The sequence below is a fragment of the Protomyctophum parallelum genome (assembly GCF_964188405.1).
Source record: "Protomyctophum parallelum genome assembly, chromosome: 14".
Classification (NCBI taxonomy): domain Eukaryota; kingdom Metazoa; phylum Chordata; class Actinopteri; order Myctophiformes; family Myctophidae; genus Protomyctophum; species Protomyctophum parallelum.
Genome location: NC_139709.1, coordinates 35,094,828 through 35,114,204, shown reverse-complemented (window position 1 = coordinate 35,114,204; position 19,377 = coordinate 35,094,828). Strand labels below are relative to the sequence as shown.

The following is a 19,377-nucleotide window of genomic DNA, read 5'->3' as shown; positions in this document are numbered from 1 at the left end:
AATCTAATTGGACCCTGGTCTGGTTCTGGCAGACCGGTAGTGTGTGTGCAGGCTAGGTGGTGTGTGACAATCCGGTTGAATTATTCCTTTGGTACGGCGGCGGTCGACGGGCCCGGGAGAACAAATAACGGGACACGAGACAGTATCACGCCAAGGGTTCACAAAGTTTATTACACACACACAGGACATATATAGAGCTGGATCCTAATGACGTGACTAATAACACTGAGACATAACAACTGCTAGCTGCAGCTGACCTTGCTGTCTAAGATGTCTCCAGTAGCTAACTATAAAGTATGCTTACAGTTCAGGCAGTACAATACATATCAAGTACATTGTGTATTCACGTACAAGTACACAGCCATGGGCGATTAGATCATAACAGACTTGTGTACTACAACACTAGAAACAATTATAGTGACAATGACCGGTACTAGGGATATCCCGGCTACATTTAATTTGATTTTGAGCATCTTGATACCGATTTTTCCCAATCCGATTTTATAGAACACTTATGCCATATTACAATGGTACGATATCCAACATCACAGACAATATCCAGTCTAATATCATGATATGGATATGATATTGATACTAGGGATGTCCCGATCAAGTTTTTTCGCTCCCGATCCGATTCTTTTTTTTTTTTTTAAGATATTTTTTTGCGACTTACGCCTTTTTATTGATTTTTGAAGGGACAGACAGTAGGCTGACAGGAAACGGGAGAGAGATGGGGGGGATGACATGCAGTAAAGGCCGTGTCGGGTCCGGGAGTCGAACCCGCGGCACACTGCGACTGGATTACCAGTCCGGTGCCCAGACCGTTACACTACGGCCTGGGCCTCCCGATCCGATTCTGATCATTTGAAAATTACGTGATCGGCCCCGAATTCCGATCACCCGATCCAATCGGAACAACCCTAACCGGTACCAATAATCAACTGGTCATGTACTCTCTCTCTCTCTCTCTCTCTCTCTCTTTCTCTGTCCATGCAGGTGGAGTGGGTTCCTGCTGTGTTCGGTGGCCATGTTGCTGGTCATCTTCCCCATGTTCACCTTTCCCAAGAAGCTGCCTCCGCGCCACAAGAAGAAGAATCGGAGGAAGAAGGTGTCGCTGGACGAGCTGTCGAGCGACGACGAAGTGCTGAAGGAGAAGACCAACAACAAGAACAAGAGCGTCACCTCCTCCATGGGCTTCGGGAGGGACATCAAAGGTACCATTATACTGTGCTCTGCTTTCTCAACCTTTTCAGGATGCCAAACCTCCCAAAATAATCCTATTTGAACTGGGGACCGAGTTTTCTTATCAATTTGAAAAAAACATTTGCCTTTTTCCCCCTAAAATAACCGATCTGCATGCTCACAATAACACCCTTAAAAATCTTTTCACCAAGGTCCAACATGCCCACAATATATATCGTCTCTGTCGGGTGGAAACCTTGTCATGTCCAAAACTGTGACTTTGCAGAATTGCAGTTCAGAAATAGCAAAAGTAGCAGATCTACAAGCTCGAGAGCTTTCTGCCTGACAACAGCGATGTATGAAGCTTGAAAGTGGTTTAAAGTCAGGACAGCGATGCATAACTGCCGACACCGATGTCGTCAAAAGAGTCAAATAATTACCTGTATGTGACCTTTCTCACCAATCTATCTATCTATCTATCTCTCTCTCTCTCTCTCTCTCTCTCTCTCTATCCAGACCTCCCCAAGGCAGCGATGCGTATCCTCAGTAATGTGACATTCCTCTTCGTCAGTCTGTCCTACACAGCAGAGAGTGCCATCGTAACGGCCTTCATCACCTTCATCCCCAAGTTCATAGAGTCTCAGTTCGGTATCCCTGCATCCAGCGCTTCCATCTACACGGGTATGCGCACGCACACACCCACGCACGCACCCACGCACACACACACACACACACACACACACCCACACACATAGTATTGTGTAAATGTGTCCAAAATGAAAATCAATTAGTAATAATTCAATATTAACAATTCATCGATTAATCGTTTGGAACCCTACGAATACAATCTTCAATTGCGGAAATTGTCTCAATCAGGTTACCAGTAATAATATCAGATACCATTACCAATCAGCACCAATAATGCAGTTGGTTTAAACTCTTTTCATATCAAGGAAATGTAGATCATTAACAATAATTTAACTCTTGAGAGTTAATAAGGGTCAATTTGGGTTACTAACTCCACTTGGAGTGGCGGCCATCTTGCCTCGGGGCTACATAACATTGTGTCTATGGGGCATGTACTTTTAAATAACCACAATGTGCTCAATTTTCAATAGATTTTCAAACGGTTTGGTTTGTTATATAAACCTCAGAGACGTCCGCATACTTATATGCTTTTATACGACGTTCATATAAAACAACTTTAAGCAGCCACGTTGAAAACGTTTGTAATAAATCAACCCGTTTGTAAATCCGTCAAGATTTGAGCGAGTTATGACTGTTTTTGTTTGAGTACATACTGTACTCATAGAGTATTAAAAGGATAGAGACTGAACTGGCGTGAAGCTCCGCCCCCTCCGCTATTCATGTCAGTGGAAGTTGCTCAGTGGCGTTTTGAAGCACCCGGAAGGCTGCCGGAAGGACCCTCTATTTCCGCATTTTTTCGCCGATTCAGCATTTGGGCACCACATTTTGGTGCCCAAATGCGGAAGTGCAGCTGGGCTTTAACATTGAGCGCTCGGTTGCACGGGGTTTCCTCGTCATGAATCCACGGTCCGCCTGCAGTCCTTCCTCCTACCACTAGGGCCCAGCGCTTCAACATTGGAGTGCCTAGCTGGCCCCTTGACTGTACTGTACGTATCCCCGAAGTAAGATGGCCGTCTGGTGAATCAGCCTAGGCCTGATTAGGTGAATTCCCAACACCTGCTAAATCCTCCAAACCTGTATCTTGATTGGAGTCAATCTCCACTCCTCTCAGTCATGCAGCTACACAGACAGATCCCAGGCACACTTTGGTAGCCCTGTCCTGTTTGGATGACAATATTGCCTTTCCAACAGATAATATTTTCATTTCAAAATTTGATTTATTAATTTTAATAATCAATTCCAGGTCCTATTATCGATTAATCGGACCCACACACACATTAGACGCAACTTAAAAGGTGGTGTAAGGTGATATTTTTGTTAAATAGTTCTATATTCTGATAGTAATCATTGCTATAGGTTGTTTGTTTAGTAACAGTGTTATAGCTCTATATTCTGATAGTAATCATTGGTGTTTGTTTAGTAACAGTGTTAAATAGCTCTATGTTCGGATAGTGATCATTGCTATAGGGTGTTTGTTTAGTAACAGTGTTAAATAGCTCTATGTTCGGATAGTGATCATTGCTATAGGGTGTTTGTTTAGTAACAGTGTTAAATAGCTCTATGTTCGGATAGTAATCATTGGTGTTTGTTTAGTAACAGTGTTAAATAGCTCTATGTTCGGATAGTGATCATTGCTATAGGGTGTTTGTTTAGTAACAGTGTTATAGCTCTATGTTCGGATAGTAATCATTGGTGTTTGTTTAGTAACAGTGTTAAATAGCTCTATGTTCGGATAGTAATCATTGCTATAGAGTGTTTGTTTAGTAACAGTGTTAAATAGCTCTATGTTCGGATAGTAATCATTGCTATAGGGTGTTTGTTTAGTAACAGTGTTAAATAGCTCTATGTTCGGATAGTGATCATTGCTATAGGGTGTTTGATCAGTGACAGGGGTCTCCCCATCTCTACAGCGCTTTATTAATTTAATAAAGTTTAATTTAATTTAATAAAATGTTCTGTTTCATTTAAACAGAAAATACATTTTCAGGTCAGGATACCCATTTGATCTAGTCAGGAGAGAGAACCCGACCCGTACAGCATAACAATTATACTTTATATTATAATACAATTCAGTCAGTTAAATTCTCTGAACTTATTGGGGAAAGTGTTTCCAGCTCCCATTTTGCGCATTTTTGTTTGCAAAACCAGTTCAGCAAATGATCTGTGTTTCCATTCAGGGTTTTTCATGTGCAAATTAGAAATGGGATAAGGTCTCTGTCGGGTGGAAACCTCATATGTCCACAACTGTTACCTTCTCAGGATTCAACTTCAATAGTATCAAAAGCAGCTTCCAGCTCGTGGATCTGCTACTTTTGGTGCTTTTGTGTGACGCTGTAGTATGATCACGTCGTAGGGCATAAATATACAAATAAACAATGGAGATAAGAGGTTTCCGCTTGACAACAATAATATATTGAAAATGCTATACTATTCTTTTTATGAAAATCACAAATGCACATAAAGATGGTTTTATGGAAACCGAGTTAGACAGAGAGAAGAAGAGAGGATGGAGAGAACACTGGAGAGAGAGATAGAGGGAGAGAGAGAGAGAGAGTTTGTTGGAGAGCAGCTCAGGACAACTGTCATTAATAATCTAAAACTATGATCCTCAAATAACCAGGACTCCTCGCACACACAAGCAAACACGCACACACACACACACTCGCACACACACACACACACACACACACACACACACACACACATACATGCGTGTATGCACAATCCGCTTTTACACAAAGACAAATGTACATGATGAATTATCAATCGTGTGATGCTGGTCAGTGACCTACATCGTCTGCACACACGCACGCACGCACACACACACGCACGCATGCACACACACACACACACACACACACACAGCATGAGCACAGACACAAAAGCAGCGATAACATTAATAAAACACAGTTCAAACAAATTATGGTAGACCTCTCACTCTACACATCCCCATCCCTCTCTGTCTCTCTCTCTCTCTCTCTCTCTCTCTCCCTCCCCACTAGGTGTGATCATAGTGCCCAGTGCGGGCGTGGGCATCGTTCTGGGGGGCTACATCATCAAGAAGCTGAAGCTGGGAGCCAGGGAGTCTGCCAAGCTGGCCATGATCTGCAGCGGAGTGTCTCTGCTCTGCTTCTCCACGCTGTTCATAGTGGGCTGTGAGAGCATCAACCTGGGAGGAATCAACATCCCCTATACTACTGGGTCTGTCTGTCTGTCTGTCTGTCTGACACACTGTCTGTCTGTCTGTCTGTCAGACACACTGTCTGTCTGTCTGTCTGTCTGTCTGTCAGACACACTGTCTGTCTGTCAGACACACTGTCTGTCTGTCAGACACACTGTCTGTCTGTCTGACAGACACACTGTCTGTCTGTCAGACACACTGTCTGTCTGACAGACAGACACACTGTCTGTCTGACAGACAGACACACTGTCTGTCTGTGTACCTGTCTGTGTCCCTGACTGTGTCTCTGTGTGTCTCTGTGGTCAGGCCCACCCTGACGATGCCTCAGAGGAACCTGACCGGGGGCTGTAATGTGAACTGTGGCTGTAGGATCAATGAGTACGCTCCCGTCTGTGGATCAGATGGAATCACTTACTTCAACCCCTGCCTGGCTGGATGCAGTGCGGTGGGCAACAACAACACTGCTGGGGTGGGTAGCACGTACGCACACACGCACGCACACAAGCACGCATCAATGGAACTTAACCCATTCTGACCTGAGATCAGATTAAAAAAATGTCTGTTTGAAAATGACAGTTTTCTGAAAAAGCTATGTTTCTATGTCAGTCGTTCTTCGATTTTTCAAAAATAGCAGACCTACAAGCTCGTAGCACGGCACTCTGTGGCGTGCTATGAGCTTGTAGATCTGCGATTTTTAAATAGCTAAAGCATAACGTAATGCTAACACCAAAAGGGGTTCCCGCCTAAAATGGGTTAACATAGGGCACTTTAATGTTGTACTAGTTATCGGTATCACAATGAAAACTTGTGTATTACTATATATTTTTCTTAACATTACATTTTTTAACAGATCCGTAACTACTCGGACTGCGCGTGCGTCCAGAGTCGTCAGGTGATCACGCCGTCGTCGGGCTCCCAGGGCGCCAACCAGCTGCAGCTGGTGATCGTTAAGACCTACCTGAACGAGAACGGCTACGCCGTGTCGGGGAAGTGCGACCGCGCGTGCAACACGCTCATCCCCTTCCTGGTCTTCCTGTTCATCGTCACGCTCATCACCGCCTGCGCGCAGCCCTCCGCCATCATCGTCACCCTCAGGTGAGTGTCATCCCGGCTTGGTTCATACTCGCTTGTATACGGTGGTGGAGAAAGTACTCACAGTTCTTACTTGAGTAAAAGAACTCCATTGCAGGTAAAAGTCCAGAATTCAAAATGAGTCAAAGTGCAAAAGTATTGGCCCAGGCCGTAGCGTAACGGTCTGGGCACCGGACTGGTGATCCAGTCGCGGTGTGCCGCAGGTTCGACTCCCGGACCCGACACGGCCTTTACCGCATGTCATCCCCCCATCTCTCTCCCGTTTCCTGTCAGCCTACTTTCTGTCCCTTAAAAAATCAATAAAGGCGTAAGCCGCAAAAAAATATCTTAAAAAAAAAAAAAAAGTGCAAAAGTATTGGCATCAAAATGTACTTAACTTTAGTAACAGTATTCATTATGCAGAATGTCCCATTTCAAGTTCACAAATCTCTACAAATATTGAACATTTTGAAAATTGCTGATCTACAAGCTCACAATGCATCGGTTGAAGTGGTTAATGTATGTTTTGTAATAATAATCAAAGTATTGGAAATTGAAAATACTAATATACTACTAATAAGTACAAATACCTCAAAACTACTTATTTACAGTATTTAAGTAAATGTACTTAATTACTTTCCACCACCGCTCGTGTACCTTGAAAATAGCCGATCTACAAGCTCACAACGCGTTGGTGGGCTGTTCACACACTGGGCACACTGTCTACGATTTGAGCAACGGCTATGTGAGTGTCTGATGAACGATCACGTTGTGTAAAGTGTAGCTGTGCAGCTGCTTGGTGTGCAGAGGGAGAGAGGGAGTTCTCCCTGTCTGTGGTGCTGTAAAACGCATGCAATGGCATGTGACAGACTGACTCACAGGCCTGAAAACATAATCCCTCGAAGCGAGATACTTATAGATAGTTATAGCCTACCTGAGGTAGCCTCTGTACCCAGGGCCTCTGTACCCAGACCAACCCACCCCTCTAGACCAACCCACCCCTCTAGCCCAACCCACCCCTCTAGCCCAACCCACCCCTCTAGACCAACCCGCCCCTCTAGACCAACCCACCCCTCTAGCCCAACCCGCCCCTCTAGCCCAACCCACCCCTCTAGCCCAACCCACCCCTCTAGACCAACCCGCCTCTCTAGACCAACCCGCCCCTCTAGCCCAACCCACCCCTCTAGACCAACCCACCCCTCTAGACCAACCCACCCCTCTAGCCCAACCCACCCCTCTAGACCAACCCACCCCTCTAGACCAACCCACCCCTCTAGCCCAACCCACCCCTCTAGACCAACCCGCCCCTCTAGACCAACCCACCCCTCTAGACCAACCCGCCCCTCTAGACCAACCCACCCCTCTAGACCAACCCGCCCCTCTAGACCAACCCACCCCTCTAGCCCAACCCGCCCCTCTAGACCAACCCGCCCCTCTAGACCAACCCACCCCTCTAGACCAACCCACCCCTCTAGACCAACCCACCCCTCTAGACCAACCCGCCCCTCTAGACCAACCCACCCCTCTAGACCAACCCACCCCTCTAGACCAACCCACCCCTCTAGACCAACCCGCCCCTCTAGACCAACCCACCCCTCTAGACCAACCCACCCCTCTAGACCCTCTAGACCAACCCACCCCTCTAGACCAACCCACCCCTCTAGACCAACCCACCCCTCTAGACCCTCTAGACCAACCCACCCCTCTAGACCAACCCACCCCTCTAGACCCTCTAGACCAACCCACCCCTCTAGACCAACCCACCCCTCTAGACCCTCTAGACCAACCCGCCCCTCTAGACCAACTACCAACCCGCCCCTCTAGACCAACCCACCCCTCTAGACCAACCCACCCCTCTAGACCAACCCACCCCTCTAGCCCAACCCGCCCCTCTAGACCAACCCACCCCTCTAGACCAACCCACCCCTCTAGACCAACCCGCCCCTCTAGACCAACCCACCCCTCTAGACCAACCCACCCCTCTAGACCCTCTAGACCAACCCACCCCTCTAGACCAACCCACCCCTCTAGACCCTCTAGACCAACCCACCCCTCTAGACCAACCCACCCCTCTAGACCCTCTAGACCAACCCACCCCTCTAGACCAACCCACCCCTCTAGACCCTCTAGACCAACCCGCCCCTCTAGACCAACCCGCCCCTCTAGACCCTCTAGACCAACCCGCCCCTCTAGACCAACCCGCCCCTCTAGACCCTCTAGACCAACCCGCCCCTCTAGACCCTCTAGACCAACCCGCCCCTCTAGACCAACCCGCCCCTCTAGACCAACTACCAACCCGCCCCTCTAGACCAACTCGCCCCTCTAGACCCTCTACCAACCCGCCCCTCTAGACCAACCCGCCCCTCTAGACCCTCTAGACCAACCCGCCCCTCTAGACCAACCCGCCCCTCTAGACCCTCTAGACCAACCCGCCCCTCTAGACCAACCCGCCCCTCTAGACCCTCTAGACCAACCCGCCCCTCTAGACCCTCTAGACCAACCCGCCCCTCTAGACCAACCCGCCCCTCTAGACCCTCTAGACCAACTCGCCCCTCTAGACCAACCCGCCCCTCTAGACCAACCCACCCCTCTAGACCCTCTAGACCAACCCGCCCCTCTAGACCAACTACCAACCCGCCCCTCTAGACCAACTACCAACCCGCCCCTCTAGACCCTCTACCAACCCGCCCCTCTAGACCAACCCGCCCCTCTAGACCAACTACCAACCCGCCCCTCTAGACCCTCTACCAACCCACCCCTCTAGACCAACCCACCCCTCTAGACCCTCTAGACCAACCCACCCCTCTAGACCAACCCACCCCTCTAGACCCTCTAGACCAACCCGCCCCTCTAGACCAACTACCAACCCGCCCCTCTAGACCAACTACCAACCCGCCCCTCTAGACCAACCCGCCCCTCTAGACCAACTACCAACCCTCCCCTCTAGACCCTCTACCAACCCACCCCTCTAGACCAACCCGCCCCTCTAGACCAACCCGCCCCTCTAGACCCTCTACCAACCCACCCCTCTAGACCAACCCGCCCCTCTAGACCAACCCGCCCCTCTAGACCAACTACCAACCCGCCCCTCTAGACCAACCCGCCCCTCTAGACCAACTACCAACCCGCCCCTCTAGACCAACCCGCCCCTCTAGACCCTCTACCAACCCGCCCCTCTAGACCCTCTAGACCAACCCGCCCCTCTAGACCAACCCGCCCCTCTAGACCAACTCGCCCCTCTAGACCAACCCGCCCCTCTAGACCAACCCGCCCCTCTAGACCCTCTAGACCAACCCGCCCCTCTAGACCAACCCGCCCCTCTAGACCCTCTAGACCAACCCGCCCCTCTAGACCAACTGATGTTTCTTCTGATGTATTGGCTGTCAATGTTTCTGTCTTCTGATGTATTGGCTGTCAATGTTTCTGTCATTCCTAAAATCGCTTTGAAAGTGTTCCAAGCGATATTGTTTACGACCATCGTTGTTGTTATAGTGGACTCTGTCAGCCACTTCAGTTGTGAAGATTTTCGTGTCGTGTAAATATCGCTTTTAACTCACTTGCATGGCCCTTCTCATATGTAATCTACGTGCTCACACAGTGGCGTGACGGGACATATGGCGAGCTGCGTGTGCTCACGCATTGGTCTTTAGTATGTACGTGTAGTGATGTACTGTCTGTGTGTGTGCATCATAGGTCTGTAGCAGAGCAAGAGAGGCCGTTCGCTCTGGGAATGCAGTTTGTTCTGCTCAGGACCCTCGGTGAGTAAAGCATGCTGACACAAATACTGAACAAACACTGATATATATGTATATGTATATGTCACATACAGTACATCATGTTTATGTGGTGAAATCCGGAACAAGCATTCATATATCCAGTTAAAGTGGTTAAATACAGAGCAGTGCTGTAGAGGCAGCGACGTAGACATCTGTTCAGTGCTTTTATTTATTCCCCTACTGTAGGTTTATTTAGTAATTACTTTATTTACAGTCAATTCAGTAATTGAAACGGATTTGTGCGTGCGTGTGTTGCGTTTTGCTGACCTCTTATCTGAAATGCTGACACCTCTCTCGGAGTCTCTCCCCACTATTATATCTTTCTCTCTCTCTCATCATCTCGTCTTTCTCTTTTTGTCGTCTTCCATCTCTCTCTCCTCCATCCATCTGTCCTTTCCCATCTCTCTCTCTCTCTCTCTCTCTCTCTCTCTCTCTCTCTCTCTCTGTGTCATCCTTCCTTCTCCCCTGCTTCCTCTCTACTTTATTAATCTACTTTCTTTCACTGTCTGCCTCCTGTCTGTCCGTCCGTCCGTCCTGTCTGTCCGTTCGTCCGTCCTTCCTTCCTTCTTTCTGTCTTTTTTTTAAATCCTTCCTCTCCTCTCCTCTCCTCTCCTCTCCTCTCCTCTCCTCTCCTCTCCTCTCCTCTCCTCTCCTCTCCTCTCCTCTCCTCTCCTCTCCTCTCCTCTCCTCTCCTCTCCTCTCCTCTCCTCTCCTCTCCTCTCCTCTCCTCTCCTCTCCTCTCCTCTCCTCTCCTCTCCTCTCCTCTCCTCTCCCTCTCCTCACAGCGTACATTCCCACTCCCATCTACTTTGGGGCGGTCATCGACACCACGTGCATGCTGTGGCAGCAGGACTGCGGCGTGCACGGCTCGTGCCACGAGTACGACGTCACCTCGCTGCGCTTCGTCTACTTTGGCCTCGCCGCCAGCCTCAAGTTCCTGGGCTTCCTCTTCATCTTCCTCACCTGGTACTCCATCAAGTACAAGGAAGAGCGGGTGGAGCGCTGGCTCAAGCGCCACCTGGGCGCGCCCGGCGGCGACACGGTGGGCGCCCTCGTGTGCCACCCGGGCGGCCGCAAGGGCCATGCCCGCACGCGCTCCTGCCCAGTCAACATCCCGCGCACCGATGCTGCCGCGGCCGTCCAGAATGGCGTGGCAGCGGCGCTCAACAGGGGGGTGAGCACGCAGAGCTGCCCCGGGGACGAGCTCCGAGTGGCCGTACCGCCGCCCGCGCTGCCTCCTCCTCCCCGGACGCCGGCACGCTCGCTGGAACAAGTCTGAGACCTCCTCCTCCTTCCGTCTGTGTCCATGCCCACCTCAAAACAAAAGAAACCTACCGTCTGTGTCCATGCCCACCTCGAAACAAAAGAAACGTGCCTTTTATTCTCTACGGTCCTCACATGTTACGTGTATACACCCAGACCCACACGTGGTCAGTCACATGCACTGGACTCGTGTGCCCAGCCCCCCCCCACCCCTTTGTAGAACCTAGGCCAGTGGATCTCCCCCCAAATAACTCTGAGTGTGCAGAGTGAACCCCCCTCCCCCCCTTAAGGAACCCTTTGCGGTTCCTGGACCCCACTTTGAGCACGACTGAGTGACAGTAACTCCTAGGCATGTAACGGTATATCGATATATATCGATGTTATATCCCGACGATATGTATCGATGTATTACTTGCGCAAGCAGAGCGCGCAAGTACTAGTTTCGCCCAGGACAATATTCGATGCGTATGCACCGCCCCAGCAAATGACGTAATGACTACTTGTGCCTGATACGGCAGTGGTGCCAGATTACATACATGTATGTACATAGGAGCATTACCTTTAATCCTCCCGACACTAAAACATATCGTCATTACGTCACAATCGAAGACCAATTACACTCTGGCATTGGGTCCTTTAATCCACATCATTGAGAGCTAGTTATACCAGTTATACCCTGACGTCATATGCTGGGACGGTGCATACGCATCAAAAGTAGCGCAAAGTAACCACAGTATACCACTAATCAATTTACAAATTACATATACATATACACAGGCATTTAGTATTAATATCACTATAGTCCAAGATTAAGTACATTTAAAGCAATTGACAATTTAAAATAAAGAATTAAATAATTATACCTTATACGTGATAACATATTTTATTTCAGTTTATATACCCTTTTTTTTCATCGGATATCGATTTATTTTTCTTTGAGAAACTAAAAAGGGATCCAGAATAATTCTAAATCGATAAAACTGTAGTGCGTGATACGAAATGTGAGCTGTGATCATATTCCATCATTATTCACGTGCTTTTGGAGAGAAATGAGACAGACTCCATGCAGTCACTTTCAGTAGTAGAGACCTGCAGAGGGGAGCTGTCTGTCACACAGGTGATGGTCGTTATTGATGCTCATTCTACAACAGGTCGTTAAGAGGAAGCAATCTGATTGGTTGAAACGGTTTCTAGCCGTTGATCAAACCACTACTGTTCACCACCTAATCAAAACAAAGAATTCAGCCGCTCTGTTTTCCCAGAGCGCTAGCAAACTCGGTGGCTAGGCTAGCTAGTTTCTTTGGACATTTGTGGTCGTAGTGACTACATCTGTCATTAAAAAAAAATATTTTTCAGCGATTCTCTTTGTTTTAAGACCCTCTAGACCAACCCTCTAGACCAACACTTGAGGGTGTTGTTTAACGTGATTATTGCCACTTCAGTGATGCTTGCGGAACTCGACTTCGTCTCGTTCCTGACCGCATCCCTGTCGTGGCAATAATCACGTTAAACAACACCCTCTCGTGTAATATTGCTTAATTAATACATCAAGGAAGGCAATTATGTTTCTGCACTGTCAAATAGGTCTACATCTATCAATGTTATGTTAACTCGAGCTAGGTTTAAACATGAAAGCATGTTTACAGTTGTTGCACAGAAATTAAGTAATATACATGAAAAGTAATGCTACTTTTGCAATGTAGTTAAATAAAAAATGTGAAAAAAGCTTGGGGGGAAGATAAATCATTAAAGAAATGATTTATCGGTCATTTGTCTGGAAAATAATTGTGTTGAAAATATCGTGAAAAATCGTATGGTGAACCTCATATCGTGATACGTATCGTGAGTCGAGTGTATCGTTACATGCCTAGTAACTCCCCATATAACTCGCAGAGCTCCAGACCTGTAAGCGTCTGTTCCCAAATATCACTTCTTTCACGGAGGACCTCCTGGAACCTCCCCCTCGAGGACCCCCTGGGGGGGTTCACGACCTCTTGGAACCTCCCCCTCGAGGACCCCCTGGGGGGGTTCACGACCTCTTGGAACCTCCCCCTCGAGGACCCCCTGGGGGGGTTCACGACCTCTTGGAACCTCCCCCTCGAGGACCCCCTGGGGGTGTTGACCAACCCCACATTGAGGACCACTGACCTAGACTCAACCAGAGAACAGATACCTCAGCTTCGAGCCCCCCCCCACCCCCCCACCGAGCCTCATTTCACATGGTGGTTGCGCCGCCAGACTCGCGCTGTGAGCTGTACGCACACAGCTGTGTTCGGTGCACGACGCCATGCACAGCGAAGTGTAACACCAGGCATAAACGGGCTGTTCTCAACCAAGCACTATTACTATTTTCAGCGAAGTTTCCTCACACTAACGGGAAACGGAAAAGCCCTGAGGGACTCTGGTTGACTATATAGGGTTGTTTAAGTGGTTAAAAATTGTTCTAGCTCGAGTGGATGGAATAGTCCGCGCCACGACTTTAACAAAGAACAATGGTGAACGATATAGTTATTGTTATACCGTGCTTGATTTGAACGGCCCTTGGCACCACCGGCTTTTTTTCTTCTTTTTTTTGTGTACTTGTCGGAACACATCACATTGTGCGCGCATGCACACGTGATGTGTTTGTACGTGCGTGTGTGTGTGTTCCTGCTCACCACGGATCACCTTCATCACTGGAACAAAACGAGGAGAAAAAAATACAAAATAAAGGAAAACTAAAAACTAAAAGAAAAACAAAATGTGGAAAAGTGTTAGTATCACTGGAGAGCCGATGGCATGGTGCTATGTGAGAATGACGTGACCGCCTCGCGGCGCTTTTCCCTCTCCCCCCCCCCCCCCCCTCCGTTTTTGTATTTTAGCGTTTTAAAAGAGGAGGAACAAAAAATTAATAAAAAGGAAAAAAGAACCCAAGTGGACAATGTGTGTCTGGCTAAGCGGCTTGGCATGTACAAAACGCATTCCTGCTCTCTGTAAGGCCTTTTGTTGCTGCCCCCGGAAAAACACAATGGCAGCGAGTATTAACGTTTGGAAGTATAGCAACCGGACTGTTTAGCTTTCCCCCAGGCCCCAACACAATGTGTCCGCCACACATGAATCCACGCTTTTTTTTTACCTTGAAAAAATAACATGGATTTTTTGCTGGCTGCTGGCCTGCATACCTGACTGGACAAGGCAGCCAATGGTTTCTACCATCATGTTTAGGACGGGAGATGAAAATGTCACCGTGGCGTGGAATAAGGTTCTTGGCGAAGGTCACGGAACAAGTGTTTTTTTACCTGATGGGAAGAATGGGGTACTAATATAAAGCTGCAATCCACAACATCTCTCAGAATGGGTCAAACTAGCAACAGAATATAATTATGTTCCGAAGCATCGTCCATTAAACATTAGGTTAACGCCTCAATCTGAAATGTCTTCAATGGGTTGTTTGTATGTAGAACAGAATAGGAACATACTAGGTGGAACATGGATTCAGAATAATAATCTAAATAATATATTTAAAAAAAAAACTCCTCTCACTGCTGCTCACCACTTGACAAATCACAGATTGCAGACAATTCCAGCCGTGAGATTTGGTTTACAAACTGTACAATGCCATACAGATTGATCAAAACGTTTTATTCAGACAAGGGCAAGTTTGGATTGCAGCTTTACTTTAATACAATCTCTGATATCTACGCATTAGGCAATGAGAGAGAGCAGGGGTTCCTAGTCCTACGGTATATCATACAAGAAAGATTCAATGAATTTCTGCTATCCTGAGAGAGTTTTCGAATGGAATTAAATGTAGTCTAGTGCAGGCATATCCACTCCTTACAAGCACGCCACTGCTTGTATGCTAACAGCTAGCCAACATGGTAAACGGTAGTGACGCTGAATTCAACCTTTTGTAACCTCTTGGCCAAAAGAAAAGGATAGTTGTGTTGTTGTTATTTTCTTTTCTTTTTTTTTGTCCTGGGCTCACATACCAGCCTCAGTAACAGCTCTATAGGCTGCTCTAAGCAAAACCAATAAATAAGTGACTTTATTCTCTTGTTAGCTTGAGTCTTGCTGATTTCAGAGCTGCAGACCCTTTTTCAGAGAGCAGAGTCTTGTACAGAAGTCGAGTGAAACGTATGGAAAATGATAGCAAAGCTGAGAAATGGTTTCAATCTCCATGCTTTTTTTAAATTAATTTTAAATTCTTTCAAGTAGAAATAATTAGGCCCCATTTGATTACATAATATAGGCTAAGATTGTGCAAATGTAGGTTCCATTTGCACACTCAGAGTTGTACGGACAAATAAGGGTCCTATTTTGACCCCTGGTGGTCCCCCAGACCCGACATAGAGAAGCAGTAATCTAAAAGGTTTTTATTTCCAGTAGAGAACAGCCCTTAATATACAGCTACTGATTTCTGGGTTGCAAACGTCTTTGACTGAACAAAGTAATGTTGATGTCCACACTACAGCAGACCCCCCAGTGGCCAGATGCATTTCTCCCTAGGGACAGCACTTCTCCTTAAAGTGCAAACCCATTTTTCCTTAAACCGAGGCAGCTTATGCTGGCCAACAGTGTTATAGCAACGACAAACAATACTAGCGGGTTTGTGTTTTTTGTCGAGTTCCATTACATTTCCTTCCCTCACAAACTGGTCTAAAGAATGAAAACGGTTGAGAATCACTATTCTCAACTGTTTTCAATTCAATTCACACACTGTGGTTGGCTGACCCCTGCTGGTCAGATCTGGAACCGATGAGAGGGTTTCTTTTTTAATTGGTTGGAATGAGTTGTACTGTTGTTTTTTCATCAAAGATATGCTGAATGTTTTTTATTTCTGTTCTCAGTTCTCAGGGGACAGTTTGTCACACAGTAAAAAGCCTCACTAGTAATTGACATAACTAACTAAGACATAAGAAACATGTTGCATTCTCTTTTTTTGTTTTAAGTCTTGGAAGTATATACTTGCACTATACCATGGCTACAGTAGGCTACCATCGATTCGTGAGGTATACAAACATGCTCTGTACCATCAATTCATCAAACATGCTCTGTACCATCAATTCCTTGGAGAATGGGCAAGTACCACCGCTTATTTTTTATGATCAACTGAATGATTGTAGTGCAGAGTTCTTTTTCTATATCGGGGGATTTTCGTCGTAACAATTTCCATGTTAAAGAGTGCATGGCAATACAGTCCTTACGGAGAAACATACACGGACTGATGAGTTTATTACTTGGGTCTAATTGTAGTTGATAAAGAAGTCAGAATTGTAGATTGTGGAAGTACTGTAGTTAACTGCTGTTTAGCCTCGGGACCGCAGGTGTGTTCTTAAAAAAAAGGGGGGGCAGCCTAACTGCTGTTTGACTGTGTATGATTTCCATCTGCCGTGAAAAAATAGAGCGGTCGTCACTATTTACAGTAGAATAGCTTAAACACATCACGACACGAACATTCCATATCCATTTAATAATGGAAAAAAAACACGTAGAATATTCAGCATCAACCACTTAAACCCTACCCGACCGTAGGCTTTTTGTTTACTTACATTATAAACTATTTTCCGCAAAAGCTTTCAAAAGCAATTGACAGAAAACGACATACACTGGTACAGAGCCCTGAGGGACTCCGCTCAACTATATGGGGTTGAAGTAAGTCATGAGTGCTGACCACGTGTCGATTGAATGTGGTGCAGAAATCCATAGGCCTGCATCCTATCTAACGTGTTTGCAGTAACACCGCTGCGTTTTATGCCTTTTTAGTTTCGTGTCACAGAAGTGTGGCTGATCCACATTTTCATGTCAAGGATGACCCCCAAATTGTTATGTATTTGGCTAGAATGGCCGCAGAACCTTGCTCCCTCCATCTGAAGAGATTTGTGCCAGGGTTTCCCAAAGGATTTCCGTAAAAAGAAAAAAAGAAAACTATCTTTTTTAAATAACATATTGCAAGCTCATAACTAGGGATGGAGCTCGTAATTAGTTTTGTTTTTTATTGACCTTATCAATCCTGCTTATTGATCCGGGCTTTTATCGAGCCCACTATTGAGCTTTTTCTATGATTTAATGGAAAGACAAATTACAGAACCGGTATCTTTTATTTATTTATTGGCCATGCAGTTACTTGCGAGGTGTGACACAGTTGGCTGACCACCATCTAAAGGTATCTTTGCAGGTATCAATACACTTTTCAAGCGACATGTTTGTGCCAGTGTGGGTGATTAGATTTATTTCTTGATCACCACTTGTCTTGCTTGTTTAGACACAACGTCATGGACTGCTAATGCTAACAGGCTCGACAAGCCCAAAGCGCATTGATATCCGGGTCTCAATCAATTTATTGAGTTTGTAATGTTTTGAGCTCCATCCCTACTCGTAACGCATTGCATCACGAAGCATTGTGAACTAGGTTATTTTTTTCAAATATTCAAACTAGGGTCCAAGTGGTTAAACTCACTTTGATGCTGTATTAAATAATGTTGCTGGGGAACCCATTCAAGTACCCCTACCACTTCGAGAACCACTATTTTAGAGTTTCTTCATTCCTTCTGCAACCTGCAATGACGACCTCATATTTGTCCAGTGTCTTCAAAGACTCTCAGAGAAAGTACATCTCAGAGTTAAGCCTGGTTCATACTGTCATACACAGTCGTGCGCTGAACATAGCAGATCTACAAGCCCGCAACGCGCCACAGTTTGATTCCCCGTCGTGCGACAAACCCTACTGTAAATCAGGCGTTGCTCGGCTCCGTTTGCGTTCCTTCTCCTGCAAGGCCTCAAGGACAGTGGTGGAAGAAGTACACACATTTCTCACTTAAGTAGACATAGTACGTACCACAATGTAGAACTAGTTACATGTGAAAGATATTAGAACATTTGTCATTGTCAACCTTTTTTGAAAAATAGCAGACCTATAAGCTCACAATGTAATGCTTTGTAAGCATGTAAGTATAACATATGGCTTATTTGGTTCATGTTTTTGTAATAATTATCTAAGCTGTCAAATAATTGGAGTCAAAGTTGAGTAAAAAGTACAATATTTGCCTCTGAGAAGATAAAGTACCAAAATGGAAATGCTCAAGTTGTACTGTACAGTAGTTGAGTGAATGTGTTAACTTTCCACCACTGCTCAAGGACTCCCTGAGGTCTGTTTCAGTCTTCGGATGGTCTTCACTCTTATCTTTGCACTTGAGTGCTCCAGTTCAGGACTGTTTTCTCTTTTCCTCACAAAAGCTTTGTCATATTTTGTTCGGTCGGATGAACTGGTGGCCATATACCTTCTGCTGATGTTACTGTGAACTCATGAGCAAATCAATCCCCCTGCCTTGCTTTTACAGATGTTACTGTGAACCCACAAGCAATTGCCCAGCCTTATTTACTCTCCCTACTTTTGTTTTGTCTGACTTGTCCACCTTACTGTACGGTACTTTGTTTTTCCTACCTTGCTTATTCCTTGCTTTGTTTTACCTGCCTTGTTTACCTTCCCTACCTCACCATACTTGCAGCTGACAAATTCCAGGTTTTGCCACCCCCTCCAAAATACTTAACACATTTAAAAATTTAAAAATTTTGTTTTGTTTTTTTGTGAACAAAGAACAAATGTGTTGTATATTATATTGTGGTATTAATCTCAAGATGGACTGCAGATAAGACTTTGCCTGGATGCTACTGTATCACCATAGGCTCTTCAGGTAGATTTAGTTTGTCTACTTTGATCCTCTACCTTCCTTCCTTTTGTTTTTGTTTTGTTTGTTTTTAGAAGTATTGTATTTATTTCAAAAGGACAAAGTGTTTTTGACTGGTTTAAAATGTCACACAGACGAAAAGCAAAATGTACATTATTTGTGGACACACTGTTTACAAATGCCTTGGATACTTGACTTCTGTCCAAAAAAAATGTGAATAATAATAAAACAGTATTACTCCATGCTTGTGGGTTATGTTTCCCTCTAGTAGTCACAATTAACTTGTAAAGAGAGGGAGGGCAGAATCCAAATGGACCAGCCGGCCGCTTCGATAGGCCGGCCGGTCGTTTGATAGGCCGGCCGGTCCGTCGAGAGGCCGGTTTCTCAACAGTTTTAGACAGGGGTGGGCTCGTTGGAATCGTGTCACCCCCCTGGGGGCGTTTTTGGGGGTCTCAAGGTTCGGGGACCCCAGGGACCCTCACATGGTAACTGTCATTTCTCAACCGTTTTGGATGGGGGTGGGTTCGTTGGAATCGTGTCGCCCCCTTGGGCCCCCCCACTTTTTGGGGTTCAACCCGTGGACGCTGCC

General features: G+C 46.3%; 1 protein-coding gene across 1 annotated transcript in view; it reads left to right on the top strand.

Annotated features, from left to right (window-relative positions):
• LOC310870455 (solute carrier organic anion transporter family member 5A1-like) overlaps positions 1-11,244 on the top strand; it is a 39,885-nt gene extending 28,641 nt beyond the window's left edge. The window contains exons 6-12 of the mRNA XM_083781684.1: positions 997-1,214; positions 1,699-1,863; positions 4,833-5,031; positions 5,318-5,480; positions 5,862-6,106; positions 9,776-9,840; positions 10,644-11,244. Coding sequence (XP_083637810.1) covers positions 997-1,214; positions 1,699-1,863; positions 4,833-5,031; positions 5,318-5,480; positions 5,862-6,106; positions 9,776-9,840; positions 10,644-11,137 — 1,549 coding nt within the window. The 3' untranslated portion in view covers positions 11,138-11,244. The remainder of the gene's footprint in view (positions 1-996; positions 1,215-1,698; positions 1,864-4,832; positions 5,032-5,317; positions 5,481-5,861; positions 6,107-9,775; positions 9,841-10,643) is intronic.
• The last annotated feature ends 8,133 nt before the right edge of the window (positions 11,245-19,377 follow it).